General features: G+C 31.4%; 1 protein-coding gene across 2 annotated transcripts in view; it reads right to left on the bottom strand.

Annotated features, from left to right (window-relative positions):
* Atrnl1 (attractin like 1) overlaps positions 1-20,381 on the bottom strand; it is a 723,769-nt gene that overhangs the window by 523,395 nt on the left and 179,993 nt on the right. For both annotated transcript variants that reach the window (XM_047554249.1, XM_047554248.1), the window contains exon 19: positions 15,242-15,379. In XM_047554249.1, coding sequence (XP_047410205.1) covers positions 15,242-15,379 — 138 coding nt within the window. The remainder of the gene's footprint in view (positions 1-15,241; positions 15,380-20,381) is intronic.

Raw genomic sequence — 20,381 nt, 5'->3', positions numbered from 1 at the left:
CCACAACTTGACTACAAATTTATACCCAAATTAGTGAAACTGTGGAGAACAGAATCAACAAGTTTCTCCGTCCCCACAAACGTTAAACAGTACCTAGCTTTGCTGTGAAGTGATTGTAGTACATAGAGTTTAGTGTGTTCTCTCAAAATGGAGCCGAGACTGGGAACCATAGAGGACACACATTGAAGTTAATTTATCAATATCTAGATAATAGCCCAGCCCAGAGCTCATAAAAGAAAGAAGCTCAACAAATAGTTCCTTGCATAAAAGAAGAAGCAATAATCACTCCAGTAGACAGGAAAACACACAAGAAGTATGAAGAAGCAAAGGAACAAAGCAAAGGAACACTTCAACAATTAACTCCACTGACACCACAACAGAGGAAATGCCAGAGAAAAAATTTAGAGCATTCATAGGTAAAATGTTCAACGAGCTAAAAGAAGATGTAAGGAGTGAAATTAAGAAAGAAACTATAGAACATGAACAATTATTTCAATAAGTTGACAGTAAGAAAAGATGTTAAGAAACCATGACCAGAATATTCAAGAAATCTGAAATGACATCAAAGATCTAATTTAAGAATCACTAGGGTAGATAAAGGCTCTGAAGTATAAACTAAAGGAATGCAAAATGTTTTCAATAAAATAATATTAGAAAAATTTCCAAAATCCTTGGAATGATATGAAAATCCAAATACAAGATACATAGAGAACTCCCAATAGGAAATATCAAAAAAGATCCCCTCCAACATATATAATAATGAAAATGCCTAAAATATGGAATAAGGAAAGAATTTTAAAAGTCACAGGAGAAAAACAGTGGGTCACATTTAGTGGTAAATCAATTTGGATTTTAATTGATTTATCAATCCGGACCCTAAAAGCCAGGAAAAAAATAATAATATATACCAAGTCCTGAAAGAAAATCAGTGCCAACCAAGATTACTATATCCAGCAAAGTTATCCTTCATAATTGAAGTAAAAATAAAAACCTTCCATGATAAGCAGAAACTAAAAGGATCCATAACACTTTAAGATATATCCAAAAAAAAAAAAAAAAAAAAAAAAAGATATATCCAGTGAAATATTTCATTCAAAAGAAATGAAAAATAAAATGAAAACCAGCACAGGAATGAACCACACTAAATGAACAGTAAATTAAAGGAGAATCAAGTCTGAATTAAACATTAGAAATAAATCAAAATGGCAGGAAATAAAAATCATTTTTCCATATTAATGGACTATAAATGGTCAAATTCTTCAATCAAAAGACATATATTGGCAGACTGGATCAAAAAACAAGACCCAAGAAGATACTGTTTGCAAGAGACTTACCTTGCAGACAAAAACATCCAGACTGAAGGTGAAAAGATATACCATGCAAATATTAGCCAAAAGCAAGCAAAGTAGATATTACACCAAAGTTAATCAGGAGAGACAAAGAAGTTTACTTCATACAGCTTAAGTGAATCATTCAACAAGAAGAATAATGATTATAAATATTTATGCCCCAAACAATGGTGCATCTATACACATAAAACAAATCATTTGCAAAACAAAGAACCAAACAGATCATAATACTATTTTTTTTCTTTTTTTTCATAATACTATAATAACACACTCCTGTCACCTAGATAAGTCATCCAGACACAAAGTAAAGATTTTTGAGAACAAAAAAATATCATTTCCCAAATAGACCTAACAGACATCTACAGAATATTTCATTCACTAACAACTGTATTCACTTTCTTCTCATCAACACATGGAATGTTCTCTAAAATAGATATCTTAGGGCACAAAGCAAATTTATGCAAAACAAAAAAAGAGATAATGTCATACACCCTATCAGATTATAATGAAATGAAATTAGAAATCAACAAGATAAAACACAGAAACCACTCTAACACCTACAGATAAAATAATACACTGTTGAATGAGGAATGGATAGCAGAAGAAATCAGAGGAGAAATAAAAACGTTCTTAGAAACAAATGAGAATAGTGATATAACACACCAAAATCTCTGGGACAGTATGAAGACAATATTAGGGGTAAGCTTATAGTACTGAAATTCTACATTTAAAAAAATAGATGATGAAATAAATAATCTAACATTACATCTCAAAGTCCTAGAAAAAGAAGAAATAACTAATACCAAAATGGGGAGAAAACAGAAAATGATTAAAATCAGAGCCAAAATAATGAAATTGAGAATTTAAAAAAATATATATATACATATATGTATATGTGTGTGTGTGTGTGCTATATATATATCTCCAAAGACCAATGAAACTGACTTGATCTTTAAAAAAGATGAAAAAATTAATAAACCCTTAGACAACTAACCAAAAGAAAGAATTAACAAAATTAGGGGTGGATAAGGAAATATCACCACAGACACTACTGAAATCAAAGGATCATTACAAACTATTTTGAAAATTTAAATTCCAATAACCTAGAAAATCTCAAACATATTTAAAAAATTCAGAAGGGCATATTACCTACCCAAATTGAACCATGAAAGTATAAAAAACCTCAAAAGACCAGTATCAAGTAATGAGATTGAAACAGCTATTAAATGTTTTTAAATAAAGAAAATCTCAGGACCAGATGTATTCTCAGCTGAGTGCTACCAGACCAAATGTCCATACTTCTCAAATTACTCCATAAAATAGAAAAAGAGGGAACACTGTAAAATTGATTCTGTGAATCCAGTATCACCTAACACCCAAACCAAAAAGACACATCAAAGAAAGAAAATTTCAGGCAAATACCTTGATGGATTTATTCTTAATAAAATATTGGCAAACCACATTTGAAAACACATTAAGAAGACAGTGCACCATGATCAAGTGGGCTTCGTCCCAGGCATACAAGGTTGGTTCAACATACACAAATCAATAAATTTTATTCATCACATAAATAGAATTAAGGACAAGAATCGCATGATTATCTCAAAAGATGCAGAAAAAGAATCTGACGAATTCCAACATCCTTTCATATTTAAACACTAGAGAAAATAGAGGTAGAAGGAACTTACCTCAACAATATAAAGGCTGTATATATCAAACCCAAGAACAACATCATACCGAACAGAGAAAAACAGAATTTCTTCTAAAAACAGGAATGAGACAAGGATGTCCACTATCACCATTCCTAGTCAATATAGTTTTTAAAACTCCAGCCAGAGCAATTAGGCAAGAGAAAGAAATTAAAGGGATACAAATAGGACAAGAAGAAATCAATGTATGTGTTTGTTGATGACATGATCCTATATCTAGAAGACCCAAAAAACTACACCAGGAGACTTCTAGAGCTGATAAAACAAATCTAATAAACTAGAAGGATATGAGATCAAAACACAGAAATCAATACCTTTCTCATACTCCAACAATGAATCTGCTGAAAAAGAAATTTAGGAAAACTATCCCATTCACAAAAACATTAAAAAAAAAAAAAAAAACCTTTGGAATTCATTAACACAGGAGGTAAAAGACTTCTACAATGAAAACTAACACTGAAGAGAGAAACTGAAGAAGACTTAGATGATGGAAAGACCTCCCACTTTCTTGGATAGGTAGAATTGCTATTGTCAAAATGGGGATACTACTAAAAGTGATATACAGATTCAATACAATCTCCACCAAAATACCAATGACATTCTTCAGAGAAATAGAAAGAAAAGAAAAAAAAAAAAAAAAAACAGCTCTAAAATTCATTTGGAAGAATAAGAGACCCAGAATACCCAAAGCAGTTCTGATCAAGAAGAGCAATGCTGGTAGCATCACAATACCAGACCTGAAATTACACTACAGAGCTACAGTAATAAAAGCAACATGGTATTGGCACCAAAAGAGACATGAAGATCAATGGTATAGAATAGAAGACAAAGAGACAATGCCACATAAATACAGTCATTTGATACTTGACAAAGGTGCCTAAAACCTATATTGGAGAAATATAGCCTTTTTAAAAATTGGTGCTGCAATAACTGGATATCTCCATATAGAAGAATGAAACTTGATCCCTAATTATAACCTGAACCAAAGTTAACTCAAATTGGATAAAAGACCTAGGAATTAGACCAAAAACTCCACAACTGCTAGAAGAAAATGTAGGTTCAATGCTCTAACATATCGGCACAGGCATCAACTTCCTTAACGAGGCTCCTAAAGCACAAAAAATAAAACCAAGAACAATAAATGAGATGGCATCAAATCAAAAAGCAAGGAAAAAATTAAGAGTATGAAGAGAGAGCCCAATACCTTGTTATAAATGATGGACTCATACAGAACAGTATCGCTCTGAATCTAAAGGAAGTAGATGCTGACACCTAGAGTAATGCACAAAATGTGCTTATAAAATAAAAATTATATACTATAGTGAAGTGTGAGATTCTATTAAGTTGGCTGATCACATATAATAGAAAAACACGTTCTGGGGCTGGGGTTGGGGCTCAGTGGTGGAGCGCTTGCCTAGCACGTGTAAGCCACTGGGTTCAATTCTCAGCACTACATATAAATAAATTAATTAAATAAAGGTCCATCAACAACTTAAAAAAATTTAAAGAAAGAAAAAACACATTCTGTTAAAATGACCCCCAACTTATTTAGGTTAGTGAGGCAAAATGTAGCTTGTTAAGCTCTGTGAAGTCAGATACCATGATTCTATACATCTTCTCTAGAAAAACTAGAAACTGAAGAGAATTAAATAAATTACATTTTCTTCCTTATTTGAACTCTATATAACTTCTCTATTAGTCATCAGTGAACAATTTATGTATAAAATATTCCATTATTGTTCAGTAAGAGCTATGAATTCAGCACACAAAATCATTTATAACAATTAAAATAAATCCTCATTCTGAGCAAACTTAACATACACATTGGAACCAACATTGCTTTTCTGTTGCATCTATTATTGAAAAGTGAAAAAAGCAGAAAAATGAGCACTAAAAAAATTGACAATTTTTACCTTTTTCTCTTAAGGTGAAAAAATTAGCTGAAATTTGAAGAGGTCTGAATTACTGTTTTTTTAGGTAGTATGCAAATGAGCAAAACAGATGACAAAAAATAATTTTTTCTTAGTCATGTTAATATAGCAAAGTGTTAACTGTGAACTAAGCACAGTAGTACTACCTAGGTAATGAGGATACAAAAATAACACCTAAAAAATACAAAAATATATTTAAACAAAAAAAAAAAAACTTTCAAGAAGTCCTCAGCCTGCTTAGAAAGACAAGGTAAATGATGACCTGGTGAGAGCACTGATAGTTAACATCAGGGAGGTGAAAGCTGCTGAAATTAGGAGGATGTTATCACAAATTTTCAGGCTGAAATTTCTCCTGAGATGAGATTTAAACAATGAGTAATCAAAACCTGGCGAAGTGGCGCACGTCTATAATCCCAGCAGCTCGGGAAGCTGAGGCAGGAGGATTACAAGTTCAAAGTGAACCTCAGCAAAAGTGAGGGGTCAAGCAATTTGGTGAGACCCTGTCTCTAAATAAATACTAAATAGGGCCGAGGATGCAGCTCAGTGGTCAAGTACCCTGAGTTTAATCCCCAATTACATCCCTACCCTGTCCCAAACAAAACCAAAATGAGTAATCAAGTTCAAAGGCACAATGCTGTACAAAGTGGAGTTAATGGCACAAAGAGCTGGGTTTGCATGAAAAAGTGGTCAGACAGAAGGTGAAAAGCTCTACAGTGTTGCAAATATCCTGAAATCAAAATAAAGATCAATTAAAAGAAAGAGAGGGTCATCTGTTTGGAAACTGTTACAATAGTCCAGGCTACAGTAACAATAGACTTAAGTAGACAGCAGTACAAAGTTGTGGCTTTAAAATGGGTAAAAGTTGAGCACTGATCTCATATGCAAGTCAAAAAAGATGTAAAAGCATATTGATTCGGAGCACTTAGAATCAAACAGTTCAAGGATTGAATTCTGCTTCAAGCACTTACTGACTTAACGTTTCAAATGAAGTATAAGCCTATGTCCTTAGTTCATTCATCTGTAAAATGGGTACAGTAATTGTCTACTTAATAAAATGTCTAAAATTACATGAAAACCATTAGGCAAAGTTCTTAGCAATATAGCTGACATAATTAAACTAATAACAAATGTTAGTGATTTTGTAAATACAAGCTTGGCTGACAAGAAAAATGCCAGTGTCTAAACTGTGAACTATAAAAAAAAAGAAATGACAATAAAGTATGGTAGAAAATTTAAAAAAAAGAAATGGGAGGATATAAAACCAGAAAAGTTACTTGAGGAGTTTTTAATTTATTTTAAAAATAATTTGTAGGCAATTTGAGATTTAAAAGATGGTAATGAAATTATTTGAATGGTTTTTAGGAAGAAAATTCTGTCTTTTCCTATATAGGAAGTATAAAGAGGGATTACAAATATAGAGATTATTTATAGTGAAAGCATTTATGCAGTAATTCAACAAATATTTAATAAGAAGTCACACCATGACAAATATCTGTAATATCCAACAGCAGTAGAAGAGGAGGGATCATGGAGACCTCAACTAATGCAGGCAGCAAGCTACAAGCAGGGAATGGATGTCATAGACAGTGTACAGTCAGAATCCTGTTGAGATGGTGCATAGGGGTCAGAAAAAACAGAATCACAGATATTGGTGAAATTCAGTCTGAAAGGGTGGAAGTATTTTTAAATAATGATGTTACTGAATTCAGTTTTTTAACTAATTAGTTGGAGTAGTAGTGGACCTTTAAGGAAATATCAAACAAGAAGTTGACAAATGTTACAAAGTGCCTAATAAAATAGCCTGTACCATTCACTAAGTATACAATTAATTGTTATATACTTCCATTATAATCTAAAAATATAGATTATTATTATAAAATCAACAGATTGACCAGTACAGAAGAAATAAGATAAAAGATATAGGTAAATGATACTAAGAGAAAAGCAAACATTTGCATCCATGTCTGATGGTATATAAAAATGGACCTTTGAAAGAATAGGCCTTTCTTAAATGATATCTTAAGGGGATTTTAATATCTTATGAAATATTTACAGAAAATATTTATGTTAATGCTTTCCTACTGCTGCTCTAGGCATTTTGAATATATTATTAACTTTTCCACCATCATTGATTAGTCTGTGCATTATCTAAGAAAGGCAAAAGTATGTGGCCAAATGGGTATTTAGCTTGGTTTTGTGTTTTAAAAAATAATACAGAAAAATCAAATGTATACTTAGAATTTCTTAGGTCAACCTCCAATCTTCTTTAGTGTATTAAATAAATGTCTTATGGTTTAGAATATGATAAGGATCTTTTAATTTTTACCCAATTCCTGTCTTTTCAAGCCAGTAGAAATTGTAAGATCTTTTTAGGTTAGTATACATTTATTTATACAGTTAAGCTAAATTATAATATCTTAAATCACTTTTTAAAGAACCAAATAGTGCCAAATTCAGTGCCAAATTGCACCTCCCTGATGTTAACTATCAGTGCTCTCACCAGGTCATCATTTACCTTGTCTTTCTAAGCAGGCTGAGGACTTCTTGAAAGTTTTTTTTTGTTTGTTTAAATATATTTTTGTATTTTTTAGGTGTTATTTTTGTATCCTCATTACCTAGGTAGTACTACTGTGCTTAGTTCACAGTTAACACTTTGCTATATTAACACAAAACATCAAGAATGCATATAAGATAGCTAAGCATCATATAAAATTAAAAAGATGCTGAAACTTTAGACAAAATATGGTTTTGTCTAAAAAAAATCTGGCCAAAATTAGGCAAATATTCTACTTATAGATCTAAAACTACCATTTTCAAAATTACATTAGAGGCATATTAGTGAAATTGTTCAAAACAAGAAACCAGGTAACATGGCACACTTCATGTCAACACTTGTAAATCATATGTTTTATTAGGAAAATATTCTATCATACATGATCAAAGTCTTAAAAATTGTGAGTACGTAGAATATAATGGAAATAATCTAGAACATCAGCTCTAAGCACCTAAAAACCATGTCCAAATGTCAAAAGTTGAAGTAAAAATTCAGTCAGAACTAGGTGTGGTGGAAAAAGAACTTTATGCAAATAAAAATCAGGAAGAAACACCTTACAAAAGGGGAAATAATCCCCCACTGCTTAGAAGCTCAGTGGTTTATCTCCAGCAGGTTTATGGGCACAGGCCCACAGGCAATTATTTCAAAAGCATTCAATAGAAAAAAATGTTTTAATAGTCCAGTCAAGTCATTTTAAAACACTGGACAATGCATGCCAAAGTTCTCATAGTCTCAGTTCTCCTCATTTTTGGAATCTCTTTTATGAAAACAAAAGGGATGAACAGAGTTTAAGAAGATGAAGATTAAAAAAAAAATCTTAGGGTACAGAGCATCTGAAGTTCAAGGGACACTCTGTGGTGGCTCCCTTCATAGAAGAGTCATAATTAAGCTTCTCCACAGACCCTCACCATAGTTGTTCTTCTCAATAGGATATCAGCAAAAAGTTCTGCAGAAGGTTCAATGTGATTTGAAGCTTCCTATTTCCTCATAGGGCTCAGTTGCTGTCTTGTAACAGTTAAGTTTGCCCACAAGCTTAATACTGTAAAAAAAAAATACCATTTCTGCTTTTCGTGGCAAAAACTTGTGAAAACCTCTGTCTAGTTTAAGAAAATGGAACAAAAAGTATTTCTTCAATGTAAACTCCTTCCCACTGGGTATAAAGTTTAAAGAATTTCCAGCCTCAGGGTTCAGAGATTTTTAGACATGAGCCCCTCTAGGCCACGGCAGCTAAAATTAACCTGTTTCCTGACAATTCCTCTGAGTCCAACCCCATCTATCCTACAGCAACTCCACCCAAGGAAAACAAAGGGTTCCAAAAGTTAGTACAGTGAGAAGACAGACTAGCTAAAAACATTATAAAAGTTATGCAATGGAGATGCTTTAAATTATAGTTAAAAACCAACAGCTCTGCTTTATATGATTTTAAAAGACTTTTCTTAATTTATTTAATATAATTGACTTTATATAAAAAGTTATTCTGAAGATATTCTTTGACCAAAGCACACCACCATTATATCAAACATTCAATATCTATTTATAATTATATAATTATTCATTTAATGTCTTGTCTTTGGATTATTTAAAAGTCATGTTGGTTTTCCTGTGCCACATAGATGTGTACTCAAGAAAATAATTTTGTTGTCAAATCAATCAATATAACTAAGATTTGCACATCAAGTGATTTTCATTTTTCTGCAGTTTTAGATTACTCAGGACAATGCTCCCAGTTTGAGAAAATTAAACTTCCTACATTTATTTTAAGAAATGCTCAGATTCATTTGGTTTTAAACTTTTTGCTTCTGTGAACGTGTGAGAAGGGTTTAAAATGAAAAAAAAAAAAAATTGTGATCCTAGGAGTCAAAATGTTAATTCACCTTTGTTTTTATAACCCGTAGAGTATTACAGAATGCTTGTATCAGGCTCTAGTGTGTTTATTAATATAATAAATACTTCTGAAAAAGTCTAATGGAGGCAGATATTTATAGCATGTCAAAGAAAACCTTAACTTTTGCTGATAAGAAACAAAGGTAAAAAATAGAACCGTCACTATACTGAAAGAACATTTTTCTCTCCTCAAATGAAAAATAAAAAGATTTTATGAATGGTAAAAGTGAAATTATTAAGAGAAATTATGAAATCAGATAAGCAGCCCTGAAAAAGAACAATGAAACAAACTAAAAGACATAAACTAATAAATATAAACTGAAAACATTTAGTAAAGCGAACTTCATTTAAACCAAAGGATTGTAATGTTAAAGGAAAAGAATGTATTCAAAATACAAACAAAAGGTATTAAACATTTGGCCTAAGTGAAAAAAACTATTAGCCATAAAAGATTAGAATTTTCTAAATATCTGTGTATTTCATGATGTGGAAAACTATTTTCCTTATAGTAATTACTTTTTTAATAATTGGATAAAACAAAGTATTAAAATACTTATTAATACCATTATAGTTTAGTTGTCTTATTTAAAGAGCAAATTATAATGAAAAACATGCAATTAATAATAATCGTGTAAAACTAAAGTTTGTGAATTACCCTCGACTCTCAAGGGCCTACTGTGTTAACTCCTCTATGAGACCTTCCTGAATCCTTCAAAAAGAATCTCTATGTCCCTGACAATTACAGCATCCACACAATGAATATTCATTTAAGTCCTAGCAGAATGTATTGCATTTATAAAGCATTCAATCATTATTTGTGAATTTCAAGAATAATCCTTCATTGCAAACTACCATAATTTGTAGTATATTGAGTTGTTCTATTCAAATAAACTTTGATTATTTTACTACAATTTATAAGTCAGATTGAATATACAACAATTATACTGTTAAAAAGTCTGTGTCCTATGTTTTACTAATATTTAAACCCTCTGACGATATGAATAGTAATAATGATAATAATAAAATAACAGCAATATCAGGAAGTTAACATTTGCCAGAAGCACATATTATTTCATATACAAAGTATCTCATTTAAGGCTCACTATAATACTACATTAGCTGCCTTATACAGATGAGGAAATTGAAATACTAAAAGGTCAAATAATTTACCTAATGTGACAGTGGCATTGCTAGAATATAGACCCAAAGCCCACACTCTTAACAATACTGTGTTCTCCCACAGCAACAAAGATTACATATTTGTGTAATCTGATATGACACATATACCAGTCCCTAATAAAACAGTTAATCATAATAAGATACTAACCACAAATGCCATAGTCTAAAAGCAAACTAAAAAAAAAAAAATCCACAAGTAAATTTACATAATTTTGACAACATTTTCAGTTTGGCTTTCGCAGGCTGAGTCAAAAATAATGTATAAAATCTTGAATATATTTAAAGCTTCTCCATTCAAACATAAATCTATTTCATTCTTAACACTATCATGGACTCTGAATTTTAATAAATGTACTTACTAGTTCAAGTAAAAGTCTCTCCCAATAGGGTGAACTAAAAAATGAAAAAATGATCATAAATTTACACTTTCTAGGTTTTATAAATTGATTTTAGCCATTACTAGAAGAAAAATAATTCACCAGATGTGACATATTATTTATTTAGTTAGGTATCTAGTTTGGCCCTAAAAAATAAAAATGACTATTATATATCACATCACAATAGAAAAGTCATATATAGCAAAATACTATTTGCCAACTTTAGGAAATATGGAAACTAGGAATTATTTAAAGTTTAATAAAACTACCAGAGAATGGACAACAGTGACTAAGATAGGTATTTATCTTTCATTCCATTCAATTTTCCATTGCATTGTACCTCAGCTTGCCAGATATGTAATGTCAGTAACAAAAATTAATGTGGAATAGCTGAACAAGTCTTAGATGAGTATCATCCCCAAAGGGGAACATATTTCTAAAAGCACTCTGTTTAACAGAACAATAAAATCTACCACACTAATTTAAAACATTTAATAGCTATTATAACCATCCAAATGTTCCTTTTTTCTATGTAGGCAAAAAAACTAAAATAATCATGACACTGCACTTGGTAATGGATTCTTAGATATGACAATGAAATACAAACAACAAATATCACCAACTTTTGTGTTTTAAGGGACACTACCAAGATAGTAAAAAGACAACCAACCAAATGAGAGAAAATATTTGAAACTCAGGTATCTAATAAAGGCCTAGTATGCAGGATATATAAAGAACTCTTCCAAATCCAACAGCAAAAACAAAACCCAATTTAAAAATGGGCAAAAGACTTGAATAGACATTTCTCCAAGGATATGCAAATGGCAATAGGCACATGAAAAGATATAAAAGGCATTTATATAGCCATACTCATAGTGGCAATATTCACAGGTAGAAACAGTTCAAATGTCTACAACTGGACAAATAAAGAGACAAAAAGTCATATATATATATATATAGATAGATAGATAGATATAGATATAGATATAGATATCTCCAACATAATATTATTTAGCATTAAAAAGGAAGGACACTCTTACATATGTTACAACATGAATGACCCCCAAAGATACTATACTAAGAGAAATAAGAGTCACAAAAGGACAAAAACTGTATGATTCTATTTACATGAGGTACTTAGAGTACTCAAATTCACAGAGATATTAAGTAGAATGGAGATTGCCAAAGGCTGGGAGGAGGAGGGCAAATGGGGAGCAACTGTTTACTGGGTATAGAGTTTCAGTTTTGCAAGATGAAAAACGTTTTGGAGGATGGTGACGATGGCTGCATGACACTCTGCACTTAATCTTAAAAGTGGTTAAAAAATAAAGTTCATGTGAAGTATACTTGACCACCATTAAAAACAATTTTTTAAATGAGCAAGGGGCTTAAATAGACATTTATTCAAAGAAAATATACAATAGCCAGGAAAACATGAAAAAATACTCAACATCATTTAGTCTTTAGGGAATGAAAATCTAAACCACAATGAGATAACCACTAGAATGACTCACTAAAAGAGGAAAATAACAAGTGTTGGTGATGAAATGGAGAAACTGAAATCCTCTACATTGCTGGGAGAAATTTTAAATGGTGCAATCACTATGGAAAATAATTTGGAAGTTCCTTAAAAAGTTAAACACAGAATTAAAACATGACCCAGCAGTTCTACTCCTCAGTATAAATGCAGAAGAACAGATAAGAGGTATTCAAAGATTAGTACAGTATGTTTCACAAAAGCACTATTCACAACACCAGCCAAAGGGCTGAAAAGAATCTAAATGTTCATCATTGAATAAATAGATAGAAAACAGTGGTTTAAACACACAAGAGTATTATTATTGGGTCATAAAAATGAAGTACTGCGACAGGCCACCATGAGAATGAACATCAAAAAGTTCATGCTAAGTGGAAGAAACCAGTGACAAGAGATCGCATATTGTAGGATTCCATTTGTATGAAATGTTAAGAATAAGTAATTATAAGACAAAAAACAGATAAGTGCTTGCCAGGGGCTGGGGTGGCTGCTTAAAAAGTATGCAGTTTCCCATTGTGGTGATGAAAATGTTTAGAAATTCGATAAAGCGGTTGCACACTACTGTAAATGTACTAAGTGCCATCAGATTATACATCTAAAATAGTTAAGTTCATTAAATACACTTCACCTTAATTAAAAAACAGTAATACTCTAGAGTCGGGGTTATGGTAAGAAGCATTATATAAATATTAACAGAAATATATTAAGTAAATTTGAGCACAAAAACCTGATGGACATAGGCATTAAAATAACTTGGAAAGGATATATAAAATCAGTTTTATAAAAATAAAACATACACCATTATTTATTAAATACATGAGAGTCTACAGACAAAAACTGTAATGTGAATTAAAACATCTCAGAATTATATTTTTATTAAAATGATGGAAATGATATATATTTATATATTTATAAAATATTAATATATTCATATATTAAAATATATAAATAATCTATCTGAAATATACTTATCCTCTAGTGAAAATTCTTGGCTATAAAAAATTCAGAGACAGAAAACAGGCTGTCTCCAAATCCTTGGACTTTTAAGCTGATACACATAAAATAACCAAATACTATGACTGCAGTAGATGGGGATTAAATCTGGTAGATTCCACTGTGCCCACAATGACTGTACCTTGTGTATCCACTGGACACAGCACTAAGCTGTGGCTTTTGTCTAAGAGCTTCTGGACCCTCCCTGTCCCTGATAACATAACAACTACAGTGAGGTGACCATAAGGCTAAGAAATAGACATGTTACTTCTTTTTTTTTTAATTTTTTTTTAAAGTTTTTAATGGACCTTTATTTATTTATATGAGGTGCTGAGAATCAAGCCCAGTGCCTTACACATTAGGAGGTGAGTGCTCTACCACTGAGCCACAACCCCAGCCCAGACTTCTTTGTGCATTTGTGTTCTTATATAAAATGGGGATAAAGTAACACTGGCCATACAGTTTCTTGTGAAATTAATATGATATAGCCGATATAAAGCCATTAGTACAGTGCCTAGAACAAAGAAAACATTAATTCAGTCAGTCCAATATCAAGGCTTCAGACAGACCAGAGTAGTCCATGTCAAGGAACTCCCTTCCACCAAATCTGAGCAAATTTATTAATTCAAAGGCTGAGTAGGTTCATTACTCCCTAGTGTGTCTCAACCCAGAGTGCAAACCACAGTCAGTTGGGAAATTTTTAAAAAGAACAAAGGCCCAAGATTCACCCTATAACCTCAACCCAGATACAGATTTAATTGTTTTAGGGAGTGGTCCAGACATCCATATTTTTAAAAGCTAGTGTTAAAAACTTATCTAGACCAGGCCAAGGCTCTATTCCCTCCTAAAGACTGCTTTTCACTGCCCATGACTGAGACACTATATATGTCTGTAGACACTATATATTCAAGTTTCACTTAAAGACAGTAGTTTAATTTTTTTTTAATAGTAAGGTCCAATCTAGGGAGAAAAGATCATGATAAAATTTCACTTTAAAACGAAATTTAGGGGCTGGGGTTGTGGCCACCAGTGGTAGAGTACTTGCCTCCCACGTGTGAGACACTGGGTTCAATCCTCAGCACCACAAAAAATAAGTAAATTAATTAAATAAAGGTATCCTGTCCATCTACAACTAAAAATTTTAAAAAGAGAATGAACCAACATATGAAGGAAAAAAGGAAATAATTTTTTTAAAAAATTTAAAAGAAAGGCCATATAGCAGGAAAAATAAACAAGAGGAAGCAGCAGGATAGAGAAGAAGAAATTAGGTAGGGTTTAGTGAACAAAAACGTGTGACAATTGCTACCTCATATTTACACTATACTACGTTATACTATCACCCTGTCCAAAAGTAAGTCCTACCTGATGTGAGGCATATACCTATAACCTTTAATTGTTTTTTATTTCAAAAGTCAAGGCAATAATCTACTATAAAAACAAACGCATCAGCAATAATAGTCTTTGATTATATGTAATTTTTATCTATCTGCATTTGATAAATTTCCTACAGTGAATATGAATTCATGTGTTTGAAGTAAGGTGTATTTTTAAAGCAAGTGTATCACAGAATTTTTATAGTTCCCAAAGTCCCTGACAAATAGATATTACCTCCCAGAAATACTGAAGCTGAATGAAGAATTGTTCTTTAGTGATACATACAATCCCCACAAGGGGCACCTCTTTCTCAATTTTCTTTTCATTAGTAAAAATACATTGAAAAACATTTACCTGTGCATTGCCCTCCATTGGTTGGATCTCCATAATAACCTGGCATGCAGTCTTGACATTGTTTTCCTGTGGTGAGATTTTTACAGTGTTCGCACACATTGTTATTGATGCAAGTGCTGTGTCCGTTACACTGGCAGGCTAAAGAAAAATAGTAAGAGTATTACAAATACCTATATGATGAAAGTTAGCTTAACAGCTAACAAAACAAAGAATTTATTTTAAAAATCTGAACCCTAACAAATGCCAAAGGGCATTTTCCAAATTTTTTTAAATGCATAACACCTGTACCTCTCCTTTATAAGAACCATAAATTCTATGCAGAAATTTTACTTCATCTTCTATAAAATGCAGAGATAATATGAAACATAAAAATCATAGCTAAGGAGATGTTTTTAACATATTCCTTAAAAATTCATATGAATGTTTTCTATGAAGATACAAAAATGTGAACTAAATAATATAGCTTTGTAAAAGATGTTAAATGCATCTTAATTATATTTACAATTAAAAAGAATAAAAAATACAAAATTTAAAAATTATAGAAAATTATACAATTTATTTTATTAAAATATAGAAAATTATACAGCAATAGATTCTTTCTTTGAGAAAAAAAAAACGAACAAAAAAATCATTTTAAATTAATTTCCATAAATGTGTATCTTCTTACACATAATGGGGGGTGGAAGGGGTTAGTGTTAGGGTTAGAGTTAGGTTTAGGGAGGGGGGTAAGAATGGAGGAAGGAAGGACTGTATAGAGGGAAAAGAGGGGTGGGAGGGGTGGGGGGGAGGGAAAAATAACAGAATGAATCAAACAACATTACCCTATGTAAATTTATGATTACACAAATGGTATGCCTTTACACCATGTACAAACAGAGAAACAACATGTATCCCATTTGTTTACAATAATAAAAAAAAAATGTGTATCTTCTTGAGGCTAGAAAAGTTTCAAAGCTTGTGTTTGAATTCTATTTGAATTTGAATTCTATTTGAATTTGAATTGAACAGCACAGGATTTATGAGCTCTTTTATATCTTCATAAATGAGATTTTAAGTATGTTTAGACACTGACATGACAACAGAATCCAAAAATTTCAGATTGGGTAAAAGTTCATACATAAAACTTATGTTCTCAACACATATTTAGGGCATAATATTAACTTAGTTTGGAAACTGTTGCCCAATCAACATCATTGTCACCCTCATAAACATTTTCCCTTCTTATTAAATAAAGTGTATTACATTATGAAATAATTAAAAGAAAATTTAGTATCAAAGTAAAATGTTCATGATAAATTAAGTAAAACAAGGATACCAAAGCATTATGTTTAAAATAATTGCTTTTATTTTTGAATGTAGAAATATGCCTTTGAAAAAGTTAATGATGGTTATCTTATTCTAGTAAGCTGTTTCTACATCATCAATTTTCAAAAACAAATTCATATAAGTTTTGTAAGAACAATGATGTTATTAAAAGCTTTCATTTTTAGTGTTATGCTTAAAAGATTAAGTTACTATTCCATAGAGAATTTATTACATGGTACCACTAATTAATTCACTCAGTAGAAAACAAAATTTATTGAGTGCCCACTACATGTAAAACATTACTTGATGATCCAAAATAAGAAATGTAGTACTGTAAGTACTTTATGAAATTTCTGGCTGCACAGGAATCAGGGGAAAAAATCCTTTAACTGTGAATGAGGGGTCTGAATTTAGCTCCCAACATCTAACATCTTCCTCATAGATTATCACTGAAATAATAATAAAATTTGCCAGCAACAATAGGAATTTGGGTAGGGTAACATCTAGACAAACAAAGCTAGACAAGAGCAACCCGTGCTACTTCTTACACTAAAAGACACAGCTGCCCATGCCTGTAACACCAGTGGCTCAGGAGACTGCAGCAGGAGGATCTCAGGTTTGAAGCCAGCTTCAGCAATGTAGTGAGCCCCTAAGTAACTTAGATCCTGTCTCTAAATAAAATATTAAAAAGTGCTGGGGATGTGGCTCAGTGGTTAAGCACCCCTGGGTTCAAGCCCTGGTACCTAAATAAACAACCCCTGACACACCAACCACTGAACCTTCCCTTCCCGAATACTGGATCGATATCTAATAGTTTTTGCAGAATACATTGTTACTTTACAGGTTCTAAAACCAACCCGTGGAACACAATAAAACTAAAGAGAAGTCATCAATTCTATTTTGTTTAAATTTTAAAACCAGCCCAGATGGCTTCTCATTTATAGACACACAAACAGAAAAACGTCAAAATAAAACATAATGACAAATTCAGCATATGATATGCAAATAAAGCACACAGTTTTGAAAAATATGTACCCTCTAAAACAGATGTGCAACTTTTAAAAATATCTTCTTAAGATTCTCAATGAATTTCAAAAATGTATACACACAAATTCAAGGTAAAAAATTTACCCACAACGTTTTTCCCAACATAGGCTACCTTAAAAAGAAAAGGGAATTATCAGGTGATGAAGCAGGAATTCAAAGCAAGATTCGTAATTAGTAAAGTTTAAACAAGCAACAGGAGTCATGAGCTTCAAATCCAGCAAGGCCAGGAGATGTCAGAGCAAGGCCAAGAGATGTCAGAGCAGGGCATCCTCAAGGAATGGAGCTAAACTGAACCATGTTCACAAAGTGAAGCCATCAACTGCAGCCTCTATGTGTGAAAAAAAAAATACTAAAACACATCAAGGGGAAAAAAGGCATGAATAATAAAAATGAAAAATGCCAGTCCAACCACTGAAGTAAAAGAGACAAGATAATAAAAATATTCAAAATAATTAAAGATAGAAATTTTTAAACATGTTTAAAGAAATAAAGGTAAGGAATAAATACAATGTTATCAAATAAAGAATATGAACAAATATATAGAAATTATTAAAAGAAAATTATAAAGTTGAAAAGTACAACTAAAATTTAAAAAAATAAACTAGAGACACTTAACCATATATTTCAACAGACAGAAGAAATAATTAGCAAACTTAAAGATGAATCAACATAGATTACAGTCTGAAATACGGAGAGAAAAGAGAAAGGAGACAGCGAACAGAGCTGAGAATGTGTAATGCCATTAGGTTCACCAACGCGGTGCGATGGAGTGCTGCACAGAGAGAAGACACCGAACATCACTTGCAGAAATAATTTCTACAACTCCCCAAATTCAATCAAGAACACTACTCTACATATTCAAGGAGCCTAACAAATTCTAAACAGGATAAACACAAAGGATTCGCAAACAGATACATTATAATAAAAATTATGAAAGTCAGGGAGAAAAATTTGACAGCAGCAAGAGAATTCACTGTGAGTAGGTCCACCTCTCAAGAAATATTTCAGGAGCTCTTCAAAGGAAACCAAGCAACCTCAGACCGCCCTTCAATGCCATACAAAAAAATAAAGAGCACTGGTAATGGTAATTATTTAAAATAAATTGCAGTAAAAATTCATATTTCTTCTTTTTTTCTGTTACCTGATTTTATGTTTATATATACTTACATATATAATATTTATATAATATTATATGTAAATTTATATATTTTATATATAATATTAAGATATATAACATTAAGATATAAATTATATATAAATATTTACAGTGGTACAGCTGCACTTATACCACATAAAAATATAACATAGGTGCAAATAACAGCACAAAAGTGGATTATGAATTTGGAACAAAAATTAACTCAAAATAGATCAGAAATCTAAACAGAAGAGCTAAAACTATAAAAATCTTAGAAGACAATATAGTTACATGTCACAAATGCAACGGTTTCTTAGATATGATTCCCAAAGCATAGGCAACCAAGAAGGTGGGGGAAACAAATACACTGGATATCAATAAGAAGAAAAAAATTATGTCTCAAAGGACACCATGAAAAAAGTGAAGAGACAACAAACCAAATGGAAGAAAATATTTGCAAGTCACGTCTCTGATAATAACCTAGTACTCAGATTATATAAATAACTTTTTATTTTGTTTTTACTTCATTTGTATTTCATTTTCCAAATTCTTGCTTGCTTACTTGCCTTATTTTTGTTTTCTTTTTATCAGTCATTATGATTATATATTATATAGGGATTCATTATAACATATTCACACATGCACATAATTTGTTCCCTGTTATATAAATAACTCTAGAATTTCTACAAGAAAAAGCAAATAATCCAGATTCAAAATAGGCAAAGGACTTGAATAAACATTTTCCAAAAAAAACATATGAATGGTCAATAACTACATGAAAAGAGCACCATTCATCATATGGAAACTACAAATCGAAACCACAATGAGATACCACTTCATACCCACTAGAATAGTATTAATCAAAATGATAAATAATAACCAGTGTTGGCAACGATGCAATGTAACTGAAAATTCTCACATACTACTGATGATAAAATGGTACAGCAGCTCTGTAAAACAGTTTGATAGTTTTTAAAATTTTAACATAGACTTATATTGCTAAAAAATTCCACTTCTAACTATCTATATACAAAAAGAAATAGAAATGGGTTAACACAAAAATTTTTATACAATGTTTATAGAAGCATTATTCACAAAAACGAATGGAAAATAACCTAAATGGAAATAACCTAAATGTCCACTAATTCACAAATGGATAAACAAATGCACCATATCCAAGCAACTGGATGTTATTCACATATAAGAACTGATATATTCATCAAGGATGAACCTTGAAAAATTACACTAAGTGAAAAAAGGCAGACACAAAAGACCACATACTGTAGGATTTCATTACAACAAAATGTCAAGAATAGGCAAACCAACAGAGAAAGAAAGTAAATTAATGGTTTTCAAGTGCTGGAGTAAGGGAAGAATTATGAGTGACTCTAAAGAAAGTGAAGCTTTGTTAGGGAATGATTAAAATATTCCATATTAGATAACGGTGATGGTTAAAGACGTTTTACTAAAGCCACTGAATTCTACAGCTTGAAGTGGTAAATTTTATGGCATTTAGTTATATGTTAATAACAAAATAAGAAGAATTAAATGAGTTATAAACAATGTAAATTCCTCTCTATATTCACCATTATGACATGTTAGTCTGTCTTTGCTTCCATTAAAAAAAAAGTGAGATATTTTTCATCCTTTGAG

This window comes from Sciurus carolinensis, chromosome 5, assembly GCF_902686445.1.
Source record: "Sciurus carolinensis chromosome 5, mSciCar1.2, whole genome shotgun sequence".
NCBI lineage: Eukaryota > Metazoa > Chordata > Mammalia > Rodentia > Sciuridae > Sciurus > Sciurus carolinensis.
The sequence above is the reverse complement of the archived record's forward strand: the minus strand, read 5'-3'. Positions and strand labels throughout refer to the sequence as shown.